At 39.6% G+C, this 16,366-nt stretch overlaps 1 protein-coding gene across 2 annotated transcripts; it reads right to left on the bottom strand.

Moving 5' to 3' along the window:
* Nucleotides 1-9,542: 9,542 nt before the first annotated feature.
* On the bottom strand, nt 9,543-16,158 carry LOC121325575 (stem-loop binding protein). 2 transcript variants are annotated; one of them, XM_041268304.1, is made up of 8 exons: nt 15,310-16,158; nt 14,290-14,451; nt 13,669-13,773; nt 12,626-12,688; nt 11,833-11,964; nt 11,535-11,684; nt 11,213-11,327; nt 9,543-10,761 (listed from the first exon to the last, which is right to left on the bottom strand). In XM_041268304.1, the coding sequence occupies exons 1-8, from the start codon at nt 15,354-15,356 to the stop codon at nt 10,642-10,644; spliced, it is 894 nt and encodes a 297-aa protein (XP_041124238.1). In that variant the 5' UTR covers nt 15,357-16,158; the 3' UTR covers nt 9,543-10,641. The 2 variants fall into 2 exon arrangements, with proteins under 2 accessions (XP_041124238.1, XP_041124248.1); XM_041268314.1 differs by having other exon boundaries at nt 14,290-14,436; nt 15,310-15,646.
* Between the last annotated feature and the right edge of the window lie 208 nt (nt 16,159-16,366).

The following is a 16,366-nucleotide window of genomic DNA, read 5'->3' as shown; positions in this document are numbered from 1 at the left end:
CATCCTTCTACAATGAACTGGAGCATATATGTCTTTTACTAATGGATCAATTACACATTGGCAGTATACTTCTCACATTCAGGTTTTCATCTTGACACACCATTGTCAAAACTAGGCTGGCTCTCATAAATAAATCATAGGTTTTTTCACTGGTATTTTGATTTTAAGGTTCTTAAAGGTTTGGTACCTCCTTATCTAAATGATCTGGTGCAAAGGATTAACTGGCTGTAGTTTATGTTCTCAGAAGTCTGTTAGTTTGGCACCTAAGGGTTCACACAAGTTTGAGAGAACTGTCTTTTACCTATCAGCTTTCTAAAACATGAAACTCTTTTACTTATGGTATGAAGATGGACTTTGACTCTCCTTTTCTGGCTAAAAAGATCGTATTTCAGAATTGCTTAGAGCCTCTTACCATTATTTTTCCTTTAGTTCACTTTAACATTTAGGTTGTTCTTTTTTGTCGACTGCTCCCTCAGTTTTAACCACAGATTCTGTTGCTTGTAATTGTTTTATTGTCTAACAGGACCTCCCTGTAAACAAGGCCTCGGTCTTAATGGGTAAATCTTCTGTATAAATAAATAAATAAATAAATAAATGCTTGCCAGATAATGGAGGATTTGCAATGCCTGAGCAGTTTTCTGAAAAGGTTGTTACACTTTACGTGGTATACGTTTAAAACATCGTATACCGTGTACTACACCTGCCTGGGCGTGCGCAAATGATTTTAGCTCAGAAAACAAGAAAACGGCCATCTAAAGGCTGTGGCAAAGTGGCTGGTGATTGTGAACAGATGTAGAGGTGGCGCAGTGCAGGAGTAATCACAGACTATTGTAATCCGGTTTGGAAAGGTTTATTTTAATCAATGTGTCCCAAACAATAATCCTTATCCGCCCCACAATACTAAAACACGGTTACCAGTCTGGGGTGTGTGTATTAGTGCTTGTGGTGGGTGATAACAGGAAATTTTTGTGACAGTGCAGTTCCGGCTTGTGCTGGCCCAAAAGTGACAGCTCCAGAAACACGTTTAGCTGTCTGGTGGTTCAACAAATAAGACAATTACTAACAACACTGAAAAACAAACACTCACAAATATTATTTTCACAATACTGTTTCTCAGGCAGTTACTAATGCGGCTCTCTCAGTCCTTCCAGGTTAATGCACAAAACCCAAGTGAAGGAAAAGATTAACAATTCTCCGGCCCCTTTATACTATCAAGCATGACCCCTTGGTAAACGATTGCAGCTGCTTTTATTGCTGGCAGCTGCTACCTCGTTTACCCTCCAGGTCAATAAGTTCCTGCAACGGAGTCTCGTCTTCTTCCAGGCTGACCGACTTCCCGACCCAGGAAATGAACTGTCAGGCCAGCCCATCCAAAGACTTCCCCTTTCGCTACTTAGTGCCCTCACATGTCAAGAGGGAGTTTTCCAACCAGAACTCATTGTATTTCCATCACAAGACCCTTAAAGTTCTTTTTAATATCATTTTTTTTCACAATTCGGCAAAGTTATGTGACTAACTGATGAGCAACAAATAGGGTTAACTAATTTTGTAAACAAAATTCGATTTTGTGGGTGAACTACAGTTTGTCTTGTACGTAGTGATTTGTGCATTAGTCAACCACAGCATTGACAGCATACAATTTTCTGGTGGTACATGGGTCAAATTGTGGGGCATTTTTTCTTTCCATACATACATGCCAACAGTCCCTATGTGGTTGGGACTGTCCTGATTTCCTAGCAAATGTCTTGCGTCCTGATGCATAGGTAGAAAATCCCAATATTTATTTTTGGAAATTCTTCACAAGCGTTCACATTCACACTTATACTGGGTTTGCTGACCCTCGTGCACGGCACTGCCTGGCAGGGGTGGTATTCACATGACGAATAGAGATGTGCAAATCTGGTCCTGCTTTGGAACCCACAAACTAGATACAAATATCAGGGAACCGATGTTGGACCAGAAAGCGGTACATCATCTGAATGTGGTACTGTGATGAGTCAAAGGGGTTTCGGTCTGCAAGTCAGCCTCCCAACAGTAGAAGGCATCAAACCAACTCGGGATTTCCCTTACCAAGGTCTTGTGACCATGACAAAAGTCATCTTTTTGAGGGGCGGCACCTTGGTGAGGGGCGGAAGTACGAGTATGTAAATTCCAGCCACTGGAGTCAAGTGAAATTAAGGATACCTGTCAGTTTGGGATTGGTGATCCACTGACTACCGGGGCGGGGTTTGCATACTAAAGGGAACGTGCTACTGTGTTCGGGGTTGGTCCTAAGGAATAGAGGCGGGGAAAAAAAAAGGCTGGAGGGAAGTACTTGGGAGGTTGGACTGTGTCACGAACGGAGGCCTTACTAACTTGGTTTTTTTCTGTTTTTATTCCTTTTTGTTTTATTTCTGGATTGAAGCAGAACGCGAAGAGGACTAAGAGGCTTCCGTTCCTTTATTTTTGATTACTCCCGCACTCCCTCCCTCACATCCTTCTTTATTATTTTTCTTTTTTTTCTCGTGTAATATTAAATAAAATTTTAATTGTTACACGTAAATCACTGTCTGGAAAATCCATTTGTACTCACACGCCTCACAGGTACGAGTACCAAAACATGACCCGTTTAAGTTCAGAAAATGGTACGTTTGAATTTCAAGTATTTAAATGCATGTGCCAGTTTATGTACTGTAGTTTTCAGAAGCATTCACCACCCTGCAAAGTTTTCACATTTTGTTGGCACCTGAGCATACTCCACAGCGCTTTCAAATTAGACTTGACATGTAGAATCTACACAAACTACTCCACATTGATAAAGTTAAAAAATGCATATAGAATATAAATAAGTGAGATTTATAGAGAAAAACAGATTAATCTCAGTTGCATAAGTATTCAACCCCTATGCTACTGCAGCCCTAAATCAGCTCAGGTGCAAATGATTTGTTTGAAAGGTCATAAAATTACTGAAATGGTTTCAACCTGTGTGTACTCAAAGTGGTTTAACTTGTAGATAAGTTCCCTCATATATACAAAGACTTTCAAACTGCAACTCACATAGTGATCCATAAAAGCAACCATGAAGACCAAGGAGCTTTTGAAACAAGTCCGGGATTAAGTGATAGAGGCACAGAGCAGGAGAAGGGTACAAGAAAGGCACTGATTACACTATGTAACACAATTTTTGTTCCTGGGTAGTAAGTGTTATTTCTTAATTGCTTATGCCTCAAAAGTATAGAAAATGGCTATTATTCCCCACAAACTTTGCTTTTGTGACCAGGACAGTGATATTTTGAAATTTACCTATTTCCAATGAGAAAATTGTCTTTTCGTTCACATAAAGTCAGAAAAAAACAACATATGAATCCAAATTAACATGTATTTATACTAAAGTAATACAAAAATGACTACAAAAGATTTAGAAGTGAGTAGTTTTTCGGGATTTATGATTATACTGTAAATCACTTTCACGAATCAGCCCCCAAATGTAGTCTCCCATCATGTTCTCGTTATACTGTCCTTGGTAGCGGCGTTCAAAGTCCAGTATATCCTGGTGGAAGCGCTCGCCTTGCTCCTCCGAGTACGCTCCCATGTTCTCCTTGAATTTATCAAGATGAGCATCAAGGATATGGACTTTGAGGGACATCCTACAGCCCATTGTGCCGTAGTTCTTCACCAGAGTCTCAACCAGCTCCACGTAGTTTTCGGCCTTGTGATTGCCCAGGAAGCCCCGAAGCACTGCGACAAAGCTGTTCCAAGCCGCTTTCTCCTTACTAGTGAGCTTCTTGGGGAATTCATTGCACTCCAGGATCTTCTTTATCTGTGGTCCGACGAAGACACCGGCTTTGACCTTTGCCTCAGACAGCTTAGGGAAGAAGTCTTGAAGGTACTTGAAGGCTGCTGACTCCTTATCTAGAGCTCTGACAAATTGTTTCATAAGGCCCAATTTGATGTGCAGTGGTGGCATCAGCACCTTCCGGGGGTCCACCAGTGGCTCCCACTTGATGTTGTTCCTCCCCACAGAGAACTCGGTCCGCTGTGGCCAGTCCCGCCTGTGGTAGTGCGCCTTGGTGTCCCTGCTGTCCCAAAGGCAAAGATAGCAGGAAAACTTGGTAAAACTGCCTTGGAGACCCATCAGGAATGCCACCATTGCAGCCTCTTGATGCCATCTCAGAAAAATGCAGATATGTATCCACTTAGGCAGCTGGAACTAAACTGAACTGGTGGGCTTAAGGCCCCTGTATTTATACTACTATTTATATTACTGGAAAGTTCTAGAAAGTTCTAGAAGTTACTCCAAGTTTACTCAGCACTGAATCTATCTGGAATGTTCTGGAAAATAGGTACATTTCAAAATATCACTGTCCTGGTCACAAAAGCAAAGTTTGTGGGGAATAATAGCCATTTTCTATACTTTTGAGGCATAGGCAATTAGGAAATAACACTTACTACCCAGGAACCAAAAAAAAAAATTGTTACACGGTGTTATCCCTCTCAGCACAGTGAAGTCCATCATTAAGAAGTTAAGATGCATCATACCAGCAGACACTACCCAGATCAGGTTGCCCTCACAAACTGAGCAGCCAGGCAAGCAGGAAGCTGGTTTGGGATGTCACTCTGAAGCCAACAATGACCTTGAGAGATCTGCAAAGTTCTGTGTCTGAGATGGGAGTCAGTGTTCACACATCAACAATAAGCCGGTCCATATACAAAGCTGGCTTGTATGGACGGGTGGCAAGAAAGAAGCCAGTACTCAAAAAGCATCATCTTAAAGCACGAATGGAGTTTGTGAAAAAGCATGTAGATGATACTACAACACTGCACATCACTCAGTCAACACCATCCCAACTGTCAAGCATGGTGGTGGCAGCATCATGTTATGGGGATGCTTCTCTTCAGCAGGGACTGGGAAGCTTGTCAGGATAGAGGAGAGAGTGGATGGTGCAAAGTACAAGCGAATCCTTGAGGAAAACTTGTTTGAGTCAGTGTCACAAAGACGGCCGAAGTGGGGGACGTCAGACCACTAACAGTAACCAGGAAATAAACGACAGAGAGGTGGAGTTTGGTGGAGCTGAGCGAATCGTCTCGCTCAGCATTTAATAAATTAACAGACAGTCAGAAAATAAACGGTTGTAAGACAAACAAAAACACAGGACACGGCACTGGTAGCCAAAATAAACAGACAAACAAAATGGACTAACACTGAACAAAACATAGTGAGCAGATATTTTACTTATTATTATTTTTATTATTATTATTATTACCTCTGTCTCCAATCCCGTTCTCCACTCATCAAACACACAACCACCCCGAGTGAGTGAAAACATGCTGCTTTTATGCAGCTGTACCGAGACTCGATTGCTAATCAATCATTCAATTGGAGTCGCGGTACAACTGCACGTGAATTAATAAAGTGCAATTCCCTGTGCTCACATATTATTACTTTTTACTTGCACGTGAAGTGCTGTGCAATCCTCGTGCCTAAATACAAATATACATTTTAAACACTTGTGTTACACAGACCCGTTTATATCCTGTGTACCAGTGACTATACACCAACATTAACACACAACATACTACACAAAATACACACAGGGGCGGGCACTTAGCCACAGTCAGCCAAGACTCTGAAACTGGGGACGAAATTCACATTTCAACAGGACAATTACCCAAAGCTAAAGCCACACTGGAGTGGTTGAACAAAAAGAGAATTAATGTTCTTGAGTGGCCAGTCAAAGTCCTGACTTGAATCCAATCAAAAATTTATGGTGAGACTTAATTGCAGTCCATCGACGATCCCTAACAAACTTATCAAAACTGGAGCAATTTTCCTGTGAAGAATGGGCAAAACTTTACCATCTTACTTTGCAACACTAGTAGAGACCTATCCAAAAAGACTCATAGCAGTAATTGCTGCAAAAAGCGCTTCTACCAAGTACTGACTTAAGGGGCTAAATATTTATACAACCAGTAAATTTCATTTTGTTCATTTTTTTGCAAGTTTTGCTGACATTTAACCTCCTCCTCATATAACAGTGTGAAATCTACATTATTGTCTACTTTCTTGTGTTCCCTCATTTAAACAGATGGATAGAATACATAATAATTGTATTAAATGAAGTGTATATGCATGCTGCCTGTGTATACTACATACCAAGGACTCAACATTGGATATGTTAGGTTGGATAATAAAATATAAAAACACCTGTGACTCCTCATCAGAAAAAAAACAAACAAACAAAAATACTGCTCAGAGTTACCGTTGTGCTCTTATAGCCCCATACCTTTAAAGCCTATTGCACATCTCTGATGATAATAATTTAAAAAGTTATCCTGACACCTTTTAAAATGAGCCATACAAGGCTCTAGTTCAGGGCAGAGTGCTGGGAATGACTACTGCACAAAAATCATTATTATGTTTTTAATAAAACTGATTATTACAAACATCTGTGAAGCTCCATTATTGGTGAAGGGGTAATAGGACGATGGGGAACCAGCCAACAAGGGTCAACTGGGGGCAGGGCATACGAGGTGATAAGAGGGCTCTGCGTCGTCGCAAGGTTAGAGGGTGTAAAATTAATTTCTAATGGGTATTGCAGACTCCGAGCTTGCCTGAGGAAGCCACAGACGGCAAGACGGTTTCCGTGGAGTCGAAAGACGCGAGGGAAGGATAGGGACGGTACCCAACCACATAGAACAGTGAGAGCTGCAACAGAGTGGTTTAATGAGAGGTAGGCGAAGGGAAGTGAGCCCGTAGGCTAGAGAGGGATCGGAGGAGGCCCCCCCACCACCACCTAAACACTTTCCTGTCGCCTCCTGACTTCTTAATAAATATAAGTTTTTACCAGCCCTCAAATTCATTCTTGTCCCCTCGCTTGATTCCATCACCTCACCAGGGCTGAACACACCACAACATTGTCGGAGCTTCACAAAAAGCTGCATCGTTTATGTATCAAGTCTCTGTCCAGGTGTCCTCAGAGTTGATCAAAAGCAGAGGACGTCTAGTAACCTCCCAGACGTGCATTCGTTTTATCAACAAAAGTCGGTAAATTAAAGAGTTTGGTATTTTACAGAATGTCCTGATGTCCTGCAAAACAATCAGAGGACTTCTGAGAAAATTATCTGGGATAAAAAGAAATGGACGATTTGCACAGGTCTAAATTTCACAATGTCGGTAAAAATTCCCAAACCACCTGTTTATGTGGTGAATCCTACTCCCATGCGAATGGGCTTTAGATTGCAGTTACTGGTACATCTGGTGGTCCCTGCTGGAAACACTGGTACTTGAGATGAAAAGGTTGAAAACCACTGGTTTAAAGGCAGTAGGACAAATGACAAAAATCACTGATTTTTTTCCTTTTCCTGTAACGCTAGTTTTAGCTGGGACCATAATTTCTGTATTAATCTTCGACTTTGACATCTCATCGTATGTGGGTTTGAACATTATGTGCACGCACGTTGTCCAATCAAAGGGGTCGAAGGCCGATTCTGGGGTAAAAATTATAGGACTACACAATCAGAACTAGATGTGTTTCACTGAAGTGTGCTTAGGCGGGCAGCGAAGCAAACAGCTCGTGGGTTAGTTTACATTAGTTGGGAGGGGTTTAATGCCAAATACTGTCTCCAGGATAATAGGGTCCCATTACATTACAACTAAAGTAACAATGTGAAATATATTGTATAACCGTATTGATTGGATATGTAATTTGTTTTACATTCTTTACTTTGGAAGATCGAAAGTAATCCAAAGTAAACCTGTCTGCATACCTCTTTAAGCTTTGAAGGTTTCTACAATAATCTTTTGGGTATTTCCCTTCTGATAAATGTCCACATCTTCCAGAGAACCTGGTTCTTGCATTGACCTTTCCGTCATCACATTTCAATGCAAAACCTCTGAAATGAGACAGTTTTTAGCAGACAAGATTCAAAGATGGCGCAAAACATAAACTAGGCATGCGCAAACTCATTTGTATGCGCGCTGACTACAATTGAGACTCTCTTCTTCCGAAGACAGCATTTGGCATAACAACAGAATCGGAATCGAAATACCCGGTTCGGAACAGACATCCAAAGATCACAAATGCACGTCATATTGGATAAGTGTATTGTTTTGTCACTGCTGCGGCAACATGATTTGATGTGTATGATGAGTAAAATATGGGAGCCAATGGCACGTGAAGGACTGGAGTTCGCTACACTCATCATTTTCTACAGAATTCCTAGTGATTGAAGGTTCTGAGATATCATGTATATCAAATAAAGCCAGCCTGTCGGGTCCAGCAAATAAAAATAGGCAGTGCCTACAAAAGTACCACAAAATGTTCCTGTCAGGACAACTGAGGAAGGTTTTTTTCTTTTTTTGAGTAACGAAAACAGTTATTCACTGACAAACATGAACTAATTTAGATGTGTAATGGCTAGAGTACCATTACTGGGAGAGGATTATTCATTGTTTTATTAACAATAATATGATAACCAATCAGAGTGCAGTATCCTGAGAGTAACATTTGGTGGTACCTTTGTAAGGACAGCTAAAAATAGCATCTACCAAAGCAACAAAAAAAGGAAGTGCTTTCTTACCACTGACTGGAGTAAAACATTACATTTATTCTGTGCAGTAGTTAATGGGTGCGTACAGAGATCATTCTAAGCAGATTCTGTGCAGAATGTGACCAATTTAGATAATGATCCTCTAAGAATGATCTCCTTGGCTAAATTCAGAATCTGCGCAGAATGATCTCCGTGAACGCACCCTGTGAAACCCACGAGTTCTGCTTTTCGTGCAGCTGACAAATGATCTCTAACTTATACAAAGGTTTATGTCTACTTTTACTATCATGCTGGTCATGTGGTGTTTTGTTGAGGGGGGTAAGTCTATTACTCATACGATAAGGAGTGTTTGCATTTTTATGCATATGACCCTACAAAATGTATGGTCACGGTGTTGCATTTATGCCTAAACTGAAGAAACAAAAATGCATCTTCATCATAAGATAAACAAACAATAACTACTGTAATACAATATAAACAGTATTTCCTACCTTTCTGGTTTCTATGTGGTAAAGATATGGGCATTGAAAAAATAATAATGGCAATATTCAAGTTGGTTACAGCAAATTATTTAAAAAAAAAAAAACATTTAACTGAAGACAGTTGTATCAAACATATCTAAACTGCTGACCTGAAAAAATGATCAAGTCCACATTCTTTGCAGATTTTGCAAGGCTTTATACTTTTTTTTCTGGACTGTTTGCTGAGGTGGCATTATTACCGCAGTACACATCGAAGTGCATGAAAGGGTAGTGTTCATTGTTTGTTTCTTTCCCCCGCTGACGCGACTCAACCATGCATATTCCGTAATCATGGCACAAACACTTCCTAATACAGGCATCTGTAGTTGCAACAGCTGAAAGGGCACTGTGGCAATAATGGACGTGAACAGAACATTTTGGAGGGCCATCGCAGCAACTGAGAAGGGCACGCACGGCTACTGCTGCATGGTCGGCACTCATTTCGAGCCCTGGCATTGTATGAACATGCATTTACACCATATTCCCTTTGGGGATAGTAAAGCAGGTATACATTTAATGTAGAATGAATCTGAATACAGCAGATACATGACATGTACTTATTTATTATACTGTTACAGCAATTTTAAAAAAGTCAGAATAAACAATATGAAAAACACAGTATTCAAAATATTAGCACACTCAACACTCATTCCAAATATTTACAATAAAATTGGGAGCTGTGCTTGAACAAAAATTATATACACCCGCACACCAGTTTTACAAAAACTTCCAAGTATTCAGGTATCATTCAAAAAAAAAATTATTATTATTATTATTATTATTATTAAGCCAAAAGCAAGAAGGTCCTGCCAGCAGTATAAACAGACAATGATTACCTGCTTTCATTCACCCTTCCACCACCCAGCAAAACACACTTTGCAATGCTTTAATAAACTGGAATAGAACATATTAGCACACATTTTGGGTTTGCAATCTCTTCATTTCTCAACAAGAATCCTGCTTGTATAATAGAAGGGAGAAACATCTGGGAAGAAATCATACTGCAGAAACAGGTCATAGTTCTGACAGGTTTGGTCACTTAGACGGCAACCAACCGTCATTTGAAAATGAAAATAAAAAGGGCACTGGATAAAAAAAAAAAGTGGTCGAAACAAAAACGAAGGAGCTCCACAAACTAGGTTTAAAAATGTTCGCACCTCTAAACATGCAATATCAGCAACCCATAATGAGCAGCCCTCCTTAAAACAAAAAAAGTATACACTATACATAGATAAACAGCATCAAAGCAATTACCAAACCAAATAAATTGAGGAAAATATGCAAAAAAGCCCCTCCCCTCCCAATGGCTTTATGGAACACTTGCTGCATTCAAGATTAAATGTGAGTTTAAAGATTTCCAGAATTGAATCCAAATGCAGGAACTACATTCTGAAAAGACATACCTTTGTTTTGTTAAAGGGGCTAGAAGAGATAAGGATTTGATGTCCCATCTGTTTAGATGACAGAGAAGATTGACTTTTTCCCCCTCATGCTTTCATGTTACCTCCCACCCCCAAAAGTCTGTATGAATTTAAGCTACCATGGATATTATACATATTTTTTAAAATAAGGTATCTTCTGGATCAGCACATTAAGAAGCAGAGAGCCAGCTGTTGTCCTGAGCTTCAATCAAGCATGACTCCAAATCAAACCCTGCTTCCATCTGAGCATCCATGCGCCTCATCTTGTTAGGGGTGCCAGTACAAGAATCCTAAAAATCAAAAGACCTTCAATAAGAGGGGTGAACAGACAAGTGCATATCTACATCCATGCCTGTTTTTGTTTTTTGCATTCAATTCACCTATGCGATAAAACGTGGTGCAAATTTCACTGGAGAAATAGCTTAGTGTCATTAGTGTTTCGGCAGCCGCCATCCCATTATATTAGGTACTTTCTTAAATGAGGAGCAGTTACCAAAACATAACAAGCTGCATACTGTTACTGGATAAATTAGCATAATGCTGTGCAGTGTTAAAGAAAGTCATCCTGGCTGTTATTTAAAACACTGGGATTTTAAAGCAACAGTGCCAAGTTATTCAACAAAATAAGGGTGAGAATACACCTCCATTTGTTCTATATCATTCTGTAAAAAACAGCGCCACGCAACACCAGGGACATTAATACAGCGTGCTGCAAAATCTATTCTTCTCCAATTAACTTACCTCTGGTGTTGTTGCAGGAGCTTTGCCCACATTCAAAGACTGTGAACTTGTCCCTGATTCTGTTGAACTGCTGGCCCCAGACTGGATCTCCATGTCATCCAGATCAATCTCTTGACTGACAGAATTAAAAATAACTATTATTGGTGGTGCATGACAATATAGAGGATACTATGAACACTCACAGAATACTGTGGCTATTCTTAAAATGAGGATGGCTGTGTGACCGATAAACTCCCAAAGATTTAGTACTAGATCTTTCACAAACGGCAGCGCTATATTTTAAATCTCAATTCAGGCATGTGTACTAAGAACCAAAACCTACATTGCTTGCAAGTCACTGCCTTCCTCTGCCGGTGGATCCCAAGCATGTAGAGTAACCCTCCAGAGTCGTATCTGCTGGTCCCAAGACCTCCGGCTGTATTTTTTAAACTTATTGGGTGTCCTAGGGTGAACTCCTGCTTGACGAAGGTGCCTATGGAGAAGAAAAACCAAAGCATTTTACTTGTTTAAAATGGAAGTTCTTAAAGCTGAGTATCTAACAAATGTTAAAACAATTTGTTTTAATAATGAGTTTTAAAAAGAAGCATAGTAAAATGGAGTTTTGTTTACAATGTACTTACTTTGGAACTTCCTTGATGTAGCGATCATAAGCAATAGTATTTTTCCCATAGTTGATCTGCTTCTGTCTTCTCATAAGCACCCCTTCATCCGTTTCCAATTCTGTAGGTACAGGTGAATCCCTTGAATCTGAGCTAATAAATAAAAAAAATATATAAGTTTAAAGAAAGCAAATTCACAGTGAATCATATTTTTAAAAGGTGCATATTAATGAAAGCAAAGCAAAAAAAACAAATCAATTTAACAAATGCATTATTGGAATTTATTTTTCTAGGGTATGCGGGATGTCAAGATATTTCAGACAGCTTCAGCAAAATAAGAAATCAGACACCCTAAACATGGGTGTCCATGGCCAAAACCGTTTATCACTATGCTGGTGCCTATATTTCGTACAGTACAGAACACACCAACGAAAAACGCTAGCTTCTTAAGCACATCCAGCTTCAAATACCCAGTTAGTGTTGTATTCTGTTATACATTTTATCAGTCACAAAATTCCACAAATCAGGAAATAAAGTAAACTGTCTAAAACACAAATGAAGAGCATGAGATTCTCAAAAACCCCACCTTTCTCATGCTAGCGATTAATGACACCTGATGGTGCAGTAAAACAGTAAATCCTCCCACCCCCACGCCAGGATGACATAGCAGACGAGTAATATCCCCCAGTCACTAACAGAGTGGATGAGACGACAGTATTTACTTTGACTGTAGCATCACCTGAGCTCCTGTATTTCAATATGTATTCAATGAATGTTAAGCAACTTTCATGTTTGAATGTTTACTATTTTATACCTTTCAGAGGAGATTGTCCTTTCTCTTTCATTAAAGTCATTAACCAAGATTCTTCTTCTGTACCTGCATGCATGAAGGGAAGCAAAATATCAACATATTGCAGAAAAATCTGATTAAAAAAACACAACGAGGTAGTTATGGCAATGCTACCTGCCAAGGTACAGTATTCATTTCACAAGTTACAAATTACAACAAAGCAAGAATGCGGGAAGGAGATCTGAATAAAAAATACAAAAAACAAACATGCACAAAACAGTAAAGGTAGAAAAAAGGGGTCATTCCTACGACATCTACAAAGTGCCTTAACGCTTTGCGGTCCTATGTCGGACCAGGTCCAACATTACAATTTTCTCTTTCCAGTCAGCCCCTGTCTGACAATCAAAAAGACGGGAAAACCTTTCAATGGCCGAACGAAACCGAAAAAAGGGCGTATCTCATAGCCCCATGCATTACAGAGATAAGACAAAAGAGGTAGCTGCTTCTGCAACCAGCGCTCAAAGAATATCACAGACATTTACAGAGCTTTTTGAGATGTTATAGTAATAAAATAATGACTTGGATCACATTACTGAGGAGTTTGGTGATAAAACGAGTGATCAGGAGAGGATTTATCAGTATGCACATCTATAAAGAGGTATGTGAAATACAGCGAACAAGGGGTGGGGCTAGGCTAGATACAGTACTGAAAGTCCTTTTATGATTTAATGCCTTTTAAACCTGCATTACGCGTAAAAAAAAAAAATTAAACAGCCCATGTGAAAATAAATTGGACCGACGCACCTGACAAGCGCTGAATAAATGGACTGCAAAGGGTTAAAGGAAGGGAAAAAAGCACCTTGGCTGCCATGGCCATGGGATCTTCTAAACCTCTAATCCTGTGTTGTTTGTGAAGGAGTCACAGTTAGGCTTAGCTTTCACTGCTGATAGACTTGACTGAGCCCTTATGTTTTCATGTGTGTTAACTTCTATTTTTTTTTTTTGCCAGAAGGATTTAGTTGAAACTGACTCTCCTGGATAAATAATGTGCTACTAGCAGAACTAACCTTTGCATATCTCTCCTGACGTCTGTTCTTAACTCTTCTTGTTCCACAGCACTGCCCCAGTCTGTACACCTGCGGGTGGGCCCATCTCCCTCAGGAGTTGTAAAACTTAAAAAAAAAAAAAAAAAAAAAAAAAGTAGCAATAAATATGCTGGACAAAAGGCTCCTTTAATTTTCAATTGACACATTCTATTTGTGATAGGGTGCATTCCATTAACGACGCTAACCATGAATATAACAGAGAACGTCCATGACGAATTAAAATACAGACTTACATTGTACTTTCCCAATGAGCTTTGGAAACTGTTTTGATATTCTGGCCAGACAGTACAATTTACTGATTTGCTCAATTTTACAAAAAATTGAATAAAAATAGAAAACCGCCGTGCTCTTGCTTTAAAGCGGACCTATATTGTATAGGCCTCGGATTCATCTTGATCTTAAAAAAAAAAAAAAAAAAAAAAGAAGAAGAAAACACAACAATGCAAACAATAGCACACAGCGCGGATGTTAAAGTGTTTACTACTACTACCGGTATTCGTATATTAGAAGTTCCAGTTTGTGTTTTATCCACAAATACAACACCGGGCCATTCAGGACTTCCACCACCTGAAGTCCTCTTACCTAGACGGTCTATTGTCCGAGTATGTGCGACTGTGTTTCTCGATCTCTCCATCATCAAACACAGTGGACTCGGTATCTCCGTCTCGTCTCAGCTTCCCGTCTGCTCCACGCTTCCTGCCCTGGGACCATCTTGCCGGGGGTCTTCTCCTGTCATACAATTCACTGTTCATTTAGCCAATAAATTCATAAGGGTTGTAGTATCAGTTGTGTACAGGATATATATTTAAACATCTGCTTCCGTACAAACAATTCCTTATTCTAGCACTTCATTTTCCGCATCATTTCATTGACAAGCACGATTTAGTTTTCATTCGGGTTTCTTAACAATACCGAACATAAATAAAACGGGTCATCCGATTATGTGTTTAATGGTATTACTGTTAGAGCCCGGGGTTCGGGTGCTTTGGTAAGGACATTATTACATCCCTAATAACCAGTTTGATTTCGCGCCAGCGGCCATTTTGTTGGAATATGGGGTTAATTATATTGTAAACACCACTGTACACAGAGTGATCCTGGTCTTACCCTTTGCCTTGCATTTAAAAAAAACACAAAGTTAAACCGAGTATTTAATTTATTCGATAGTTTCCCCTTCCCCCTTAGAAGTCGGCCACCTACACCGACTCTCACAAATATCACAGCCCTAATTTGAGAAATCTGTACAAACTTTTTCAACATAAAACTACATGCACAATTCAGATGCCAGCGATACTATTTGGGGGCCTAGTGCTGATGCTGAAAGTCGTGCTCGAATAGACTGAAGACCTGTTTTTGAACACAACGAAACAAACAACTTGATAAATTCTTTAGATCAACTGCGTTTATAATCGGCACATATTCTCTGCAGCGCACGCAACAACTTGCCACCCTAGAATTACATCTGGTCGCTTTTCTCTTTTTGTTTCTAACCATATATATATATATATATATATATATATATATATATATATATATATATATATATATATATATATATATATATATAATTAAATCGCCAAACATGCATTGTGTTATAAATACCTGACATCATCCTGTTCGCGGCGGCTTGAACTGTGCCTGAAAGACATATCTAGCGAGCGATCAACAGACAGAGCAGATGAAAAGACAACCACTCACACTGAACGTTTACCGACAATAAGCAAAAAAAATCCCTCCGACTCAAGACAAATACATTTAATACGCGCCAAGGAGACAGCGGGGCCTGGACAGTACCATCGCACTGAATAGCAGAGGGGGAGCTGTTATTTTATTTAATAGGTAGAATCTATTGGGAAATAATTATTACACAAGCCACAGCAAATGGAGTACCGCGTTAAAGTTGAAATTGTATTTAATTGTTCTTTATTTGGGATCAAAAACATAAATGATTGAATTTTAGAAAATGCACTCTCCCGTGTCTAGCTGATATTGGTGATGGCCAGAGTTTCCACTGTGTGGTTGGTCAATGGCTGTATTGATCCTGCCTTCTTTGAATGATGGAGGTTGTATTTTTGTATTTCGATGTTCACCATCGTAGAAAGTGAAAGTCACGACAAAAAGACTGCAAGTCCCAGACCAATTGGAATAAAGATTTCCGTTTGTCGTGTTGTGTTAGGTTTGCGCCCGTACGCCATAGAAAGCGTATCTAAGAAAGCAGAATGAAGACTTTTTTAAAGTACCGTGTTGTATGAGCTTTAGTATATTTACGATTTAAAATTATTACGTTTTTCGTTTACCTGATTTGCCCCCAGGTGTTACGAAGAATTCTGTTCCCCCCATGGAAATCAGTTTCTCCTGCCAGTAATTTGTACAAAATCCTCTGTACAAAAAAATGTCGGGTAATCGGGCAGATATAGACTAACCTTCACCCATACCTAATCTTAACCTTAGAAATAAAAGTGTGCACTTCGTGATTCGGCCAAAACAAACCTTGGTGAAAGTGCCGAAGACGAATCGCCGGCCCACCTGATTGCATAGTACAATAAGCAGGGGAGACACATTTCTATGGGGCTCTGAATTAACACAGCAAATTTGTATTCCGAACCAATTCAGAAAATTTGAAGAAGTATCATATATTTCTGTGTGATAGACGTCAAAT

Source organism: Polyodon spathula, chromosome 1 (assembly GCF_017654505.1).
Source record: "Polyodon spathula isolate WHYD16114869_AA chromosome 1, ASM1765450v1, whole genome shotgun sequence".
Lineage (NCBI taxonomy): Eukaryota > Metazoa > Chordata > Actinopteri > Acipenseriformes > Polyodontidae > Polyodon > Polyodon spathula.
This window is presented reverse-complemented; position numbering and strand designations above follow the sequence as displayed.

What these genes read in the sequence shown, in the direction of transcription:
- LOC121325575 (XM_041268304.1), bottom strand. Translation starts at nt 15,356, where the DNA reads ATGTCTTTCAGGCACAGTTCAAGCCGCCGCGAACAGGATGATGTCAG. An exon ending in CGCGAACAGGATGATGTCAG is followed by an intron (nt 14,452 to 15,309) that starts GTATTTATAACA and finishes CTAAATGAACAG; the next exon opens with TGAATTGTATGACAGGAGAA. An exon ending in CTCCTGCAACAACACCAGAG is followed by an intron (nt 10,762 to 11,212) that starts GTAAGTTAATTG and finishes TTTGATTTTTAG; the next exon opens with GATTCTTGTACTGGCACCCC.